General features: G+C 35.9%; 1 protein-coding gene across 1 annotated transcript; it reads right to left on the bottom strand.

Annotated features, from left to right (window-relative positions):
• Positions 1 to 719: 719 nt before the first annotated feature.
• On the bottom strand, positions 720 to 5,926 carry LOC110375297 (dihydrolipoyl dehydrogenase). The gene is made up of 12 exons (XM_021333360.3): positions 5,766 to 5,926; positions 4,439 to 4,564; positions 3,909 to 4,145; positions 3,370 to 3,510; positions 3,115 to 3,280; positions 2,877 to 3,034; positions 2,664 to 2,800; positions 2,395 to 2,482; positions 2,133 to 2,234; positions 1,902 to 2,039; positions 1,481 to 1,570; positions 720 to 1,192 (listed from the first exon to the last, which is right to left on the bottom strand). Exons 1-12 carry the CDS (start codon positions 5,805 to 5,807, stop codon positions 1,127 to 1,129), a joined length of 1,491 nt encoding a protein of 496 aa, XP_021189035.1. The 5' UTR covers positions 5,808 to 5,926; the 3' UTR covers positions 720 to 1,126.
• Positions 5,927 to 6,425: the final 499 nt, after the last annotated feature.

The following is a 6,425-nucleotide window of genomic DNA, read 5'->3' on the forward strand; positions in this document are numbered from 1 at the left end:
GTTGTGTTACTCTAGTCATTAATGATATGTTAATTACTGCTATTGCTAATTAGTTGACATAGGAATGATTTTTTATAGTAAAATTAAATAGTTTCAAGTAGAAAAAATACACTGTATCGTGTGTTACCGTTAGTATATGATGGTACTAGCCTATTCTCGAATATTGTGATTGCAAACAATAAAACCTTTATATCTCTTATATGAAAAATTTTATTATTGAAGAAGTATTAATTTTTATGATAACGTAATTTTATGCACTGTTGTATGACCCTGATTTAATTTGCATGTTTGTCACGGCAATTCTCCCAAACAGCTTGCTCCCTCTTTGTCTGGGGATTGGTGTGGAACTGTGCCACGTCGCTATTGCGAAGTAATTCTAATCTATACTAATATTATAAAGAGGAAAACTTTGTTTGGTTGCAATGGATAAACTCAAAAACTACTTGACCGATTTTAAATATTCTTTCACCATTAGAAAGCTATTATATTATATATATTATCTGCGAGTAACATAGGCTATATTTTATTCCGGTGCGGGCAGTAGGTAGCTCCCACGGGACGCGGGTGAAACCGCGGGAAATCGGCTAGTATATAATATACGCGCGTACTACGCGGCCAGCGGCCAACACTGCGACACACGCGGCCAGCGTGCGGGCTGAAGCTTATGCTGTCGGCAACTTGGGCCTAAGCCTCATCTCTCCTCCGAAATGAAAATCCTATTGAGTATAGAATGTTTATTTTTGTAAAACTATATTTACAAAATAAATACAAGGTAAATCATTGACTTTAAAATGCAAGAAGCAAGTCAACGGTCTTCAAAAAGTAAATATAAATAAATCGGAATGAAAATAACGCTAATATAAAATAAGTATTCAGAAATAAATAGTAAACACATAAAAAACAAATTATATAAATATGCCGTGACTCGTTCTTTAGACATTGCACTGAGATTAGCGAATTATGGGACATGTACGGGGATTGAATCAATGACATACAGATATACCCAAAGTACATTCAAATCTGATTCACACACGATTACTTACGAGCGAATCTATATTAGCTAACTTATTAACAAAGCCCTGGTGTTTGAGTGGGTCAAATTAATGATCAGACACTATTTCTAAAACTAGAAATTGATTGCTTTTCCAAAGTATGCAGCCATGTTCGCTTCACGTAGAGCTTCCGCGCATGTCTGAAATCAACATTTAAAATATATTAGACATACATAAAAATAGCCATTGGCAGTTTTCTTGGGTAAATCAAATGATAAAGGCAACATTAAAGAATTTTGTGGTGGACCAGTGATTAAAGCGCCTTAAGTACGCCTTCTTGTAGGTCAAGTAAAGGACAATAGGCGATTGGTGATTAGGTTTTAAAGACAATGAAATCTTGTATCTCGATATAATGACGTCTTCGCTAGTCATTTTGTTTTTCATGAGTGGGACAGTAGAAGAATGATAGTAAGTATAAGGATACTGACGGGATGTGCGTGGCATACTCGGGCGACGTCCTCAGCGGCCGCTCCGTACTCCTGCGCCAACACTGCCTCGTTGATCAGCTCACCGCCGCCCTGATACAATATTGCTTTCATTATATTTTCTCAAAACTAATGTTGAGCAAATACTTTTGTATGGTATGTAATGTGTGAAACATCATGCGCATCTTATATAACCGGATTTATCATTGTCCGTATTTGCTGTATAGAACACACATAAGGGTGATTTATAATTCTTATAAGGATGACAACTATCAACATAAAAACTGTTGCGAATGCCTTTTCGATTATGCCTTAAAAACAAATCACCCCGTATACTATTATAATCATAAACTGAATAAGTTCATAACATTTTCAGTGTGATTCTGATTGATTTTACTGGTATATTACTGGCGCCAAAACTTACGGGTCCAATGATGTGGGTGCCGAGGATTACATCTGTCGTCTTGTCAGACAAGACTTTGACGAAGCCTTCTGGCTCGCCGTTAGTCTTCGCTCTTGAGTTAGCCAGGAACGGGAACTTGCCCACCTTGTATGCCCTGCCCTGTAAAACACAAATTGTATCGATTAAATAACTGTACATTTATTCTTTGATTTATTTTTTTATATATACTTAAATTGAAATCTCTAAACCTACCTCTTTCTTGAGATCCTCCTCCGATTTGCCGACCCAGCCGACTTCGGGTGTCGTGTAAATTACAGATGGTATCGCGTCATAGTTGAAGTGTACTGACATACCCTGAAAAATAAAAGAATTTACGATTGTTTACATTACATTTGAGTTTAGAAAGAAATAATATACAGACGTAAGATAAGATTTCTACTGATAAGTGATAAAATAAGACATTCAAGACAATCATCTACATCACGAAATCGCCTACATAGATTAATTAGTATACCTTAATTCCCTCCACGCATACAATTCCTTCGTCTTCAGCCTTATGGGCCAACATGGGTCCATGAATGCAATCACCAATGGCGTAAATTCTGAAATGTACAATTCTATATTTAGTATTGTTATTCGATTGCGCGCCACACTTTATTTTTGTACTGCAATGCACTGCTCATTTCATGGTCACTTTGCATACCGCATTTACCAGGACTTCTTTCGTTGTGCGGTTTCTATATACCAGCATAGATATCTAGATGATTATGTTACAATATTTACCCAGGCACAGTGGTTTGGAATTTGTTGTTGACAGGCACACGGCCGCGGTCATCCAGGGCAATACCAACGTTCTTGAGACCCAGGTCCGTGGTGTATGGCCGACGGCCAATGGAGATCAGAACAACATCACAGTCCAACTAAAAACATTAATTTCCATTAGCCATTATAGGTTTCTTTAAAAAATTTGTTTTATTTTAAAAGTAAATAGCTTACAGTTTCCTTAGATCCACCTTTGGCTGCTTCAATATCTACTATAACCTTGCCACCGCTTTTCTTAACTCCAGTTACTTTCGTGTTGAGCTTGAACTTCATTCCCTCCTTTGCAAGAATCTTTTGCAAAGTTTTAGCAACTTCAAAATCAATTCCGACACCTACAAGATACATAAAAAGTGTTTGAATGCAAAATTATTATTAAAAATCTGAAATACAAAATAAATGTTTTATTTTATACCTCCAATTGTACCGAGGAACTCGATGGCTGTTACTTCAGCACCTAGTCTTTGGTACACAGATCCAAGCTCCAAACCAATGACGCCGGCGCCAATGACTAACATTTTTTTAGGAACAGATTTAAGAGAAAGCGCTCCCGAAGAGTCAATTATTTGGTCTTCATCGAACTGTTGGTACAATATACAAAATTCGATTAATATACTGTGTGAACAGCTTTTTTATTGATTGAAGTTGTGCAGTGAACTCCTTTACTAACCGTTACACCAGGGAATGGCGTCACCTCAGAGCCAGTCGCGATTAAAATGTGTTTTGTGTTAATTGTTTCTACTCCCTTTTCTCCCTTCACTTGCACCTTCTTAGGGTCAATAATGGTTCCTACTCCTCGGACAAGTTTGACCTGAAAAAGATATATTAAAATGTAAATGAATGTGTTATTATGTATTATTCGCCAAATTTAATTTCCCTTACGCAGATACAATTACAACTAATACAATGTGCTGCCAATAACACAAAAGAAGCAGGACAAGTTATACAGTTACATGTAAACCATTATAAGCACTGCCTTTTTATGTGTCTGTAATGGTTCACTGAGTCAGGTATTCTTAAATAAATTAATTTAAGTCCAAACAATTTTAATAGTGCTACATATTATAGTTTTGTTGAGGGACAACATATATGTACATCAGACCCAGGAGAGCTGAATACATAAGGGTGGACAGTTGAATAGATATAGATGTGAGAATCATCTCAAGAACTGATTATTAGGACAGTAGTTAAAAGCTTAAAAATGATTACCTTGTTCTTGTTGAATAGCATGGCAATACCTCCTGTCAGAGCCTTCACAGCATTTCTTTTGTATTCCATCATTTTGTCAAAGTTGTAGGAGACTGGGCCAGTCTCAATGCCTCGTTGTTTGAAGTCATGTTTGGCCATATGGTATAAGTGAGAATTATGGAGCAAAGCCTTTGATGGAATGCAACCAACATTAAGGCAGGTACCACCGAGAGTAGGGTCCTTTTCAACTGACACTGTCTAAAATGGTAAATTGAAACAAATCATCGTATATTTGTGATCCAATTTAATAAATCTATACTAATATTAGAAAGAGGAAAGCTTTGTTTGTTTGTTTGGTTGTAATGGAAAAACTCAAAAACTGCTGCACCGATTTTAAATATTCTTTCACCATTAGAAAGCTATATTATCTGCGAGTAACATAGGCTATATTTTATCCCAGTGCGGACAGTAGCTCCCGCGGGACGCGGATGAAACCGCGGGAACACGGCTAGTACCTATGTAAATAGGTACAGTATTGAGTTGTTTGTTACCTTAAATCCCAGTTGCGCTGCTTTAATAGCGGCAACATAGCCGCCAGGGCCCGAACCAATCACCACTAAGTCAGCATCATGGGTAGTTGCGTATGCTCGACTTGCATTCTTTACAGGGCCTCCTTTCTGCAATTGACATATTTAATTATGTCTATAACTATGAGCTCAGGTATAGTCAATAGGCATTTAATAGAAAAAGGTTACAGATTTATACATATTTTGGATTTTTTATATGTTTCAGCAAGAGTTTGTTTAGGTAGTTTCACTACCCTAATTTCAAATCTCATGAAAAGTATGCAGTCATTAAAAGAAAAATATTGTTTTAAGAAGGAAATCTTCTGATGTTGCATCTTCATTTTAGTTTACAGCACTTTAAAATCCATATCTATTTACAGTTTGCTGACTTTAGGATGCTATAAAACTATAAAGATATGTAGTAAAATGCAAAGAAATTTGGAGACATTACAGCAATCATGGGAGCCCCAAGTTAAATAGGTTCAAGGTCTATTCAATTTACAATACCCATTTGTTAGTTAAGATTCTAATTTATCAAAATAAATGTTATATTGTGACAAAAAATTCAAGGCATTGCATTTCATTACAAAAGACAGAATGCCATGGACTGAGATCGGTTACAAAATTTGGGACTAGACAAACATGATTCAGCAATTTTATTTTACTATGATGTCATTAATACCTAAGATTTCTTTGACTTATGAACCACATAAGGAAGAGTTGTGTTTGGGCACTTAAGCCAGATGGAAGCTCAGATGGCAGTCTTTGCCAGGGTTTACTGGTAGTATAATAATTTGCCTAAAATTGTATGCATTTCATGTGAAAGGGTCAAAAACCGAATGCTTTCTAGAAAAACAAAAATATGGCAATTAAACAGTTTGTCATGTGGGCAAAGCCGCGTGTACTTAATACTGCGACTGGATTAGCCAGATTATAAGGAGCTAGTTAAAGTGGTAGGCTACTTATTGTATTTTATGATACTGCAGTTAGATAACACTACAAATCAAAGTCAAACAAATCAAGATTTCTTGTTTTTCTGTTTGATAAGAAAATATTTATGTGACAGTCGGTCACATGCTTGAAGGTCAATGCATTCTAGAGGACCTAAAAAAACTAATACAGCGTAAATAAAACATACAATTTTAAGAGAAATGGGTACAACTAGTATTACAACCGGCGTTTTATAATTATGATGAAGTTTACTGTGGGAGAATTATGGGATTTGTATTCGAATCATTGCATAACATTTGACAGCGTTTTGAATTTTTTTCTAGGAATCAAAGTTAAGATTTAGATAATTTTCTATACTTACCCTGTACGCCGATGAGGCAATTCTAAGAAATATGTAGACCATTACTGGTGATTTCCTAATTTATTAATAGGATTTCTAGATATAAAGAAAAATCGGAACCCTGGCGACCGATGGAACAGAACGAGCAAACGTCAAATAATAAATGAAGTGCCAGAATTCCTGCTACGGCTATAATCGAATATTAAGCAGAAAGATACACATCTCTCTTACTCGCACTAAATGTACAGATTCTACCTCTTTGGTAGAAAGAACGAGAGAAGAAGAATGCTAAAAATCACAATCGTTGAAATTGAAACGACATTTCATTTTGAGTGTTGCTATAGTTGCCACTTGAATGTAACTTCCAAAGTTCCAAATACGAAATCTCAAAAAATGAACGAAACTCTGTTACGAACAGGCAGTAGCAGAGTTGCGAGAAATAGTTTTCATTTTAGAGATATAAACAAATGACACATTAAAAAATTATATCGTAAATGTATCAATAACAAAATCAAAAACTTTTTCAATGTAGTAATACTGAAATGCGCGCGCTGCTAGAATGCGAAGTTTGTTTATCAATCAAATCAAGCGAAGGACGGTGTCTGGTGGTGTCTGTTCTGTAAAGGGGAGCGTGTCTTACGTAAATCGATTTTAGAAAACGTTTGCTATATTTTTACACTA

The sequence above is a fragment of the Helicoverpa armigera genome, chromosome 4 (genome assembly GCF_030705265.1).
Source record: "Helicoverpa armigera isolate CAAS_96S chromosome 4, ASM3070526v1, whole genome shotgun sequence".
NCBI classification, from domain to species: Eukaryota; Metazoa; Arthropoda; class Insecta; order Lepidoptera; family Noctuidae; genus Helicoverpa; species Helicoverpa armigera.

Coding starts and splice junctions, on each gene's coding strand:
- LOC110375297 (XM_021333360.3), bottom strand. CDS start 5,807: ATGGTCTACATATTTCTTAGAATTGCCTCATCGGCGTACAGG. Junction 3,035..3,114: donor GTTCCTCGGTACAATTGGAG/GTATAAAATAAA, acceptor TGTATCTTGTAG/GTGTCGGAATTGATTTTGAA. Junction 2,801..2,876: donor AAGGTGGATCTAAGGAAACT/GTAAGCTATTTA, acceptor TAATGTTTTTAG/TTGGACTGTGATGTTGTTCT.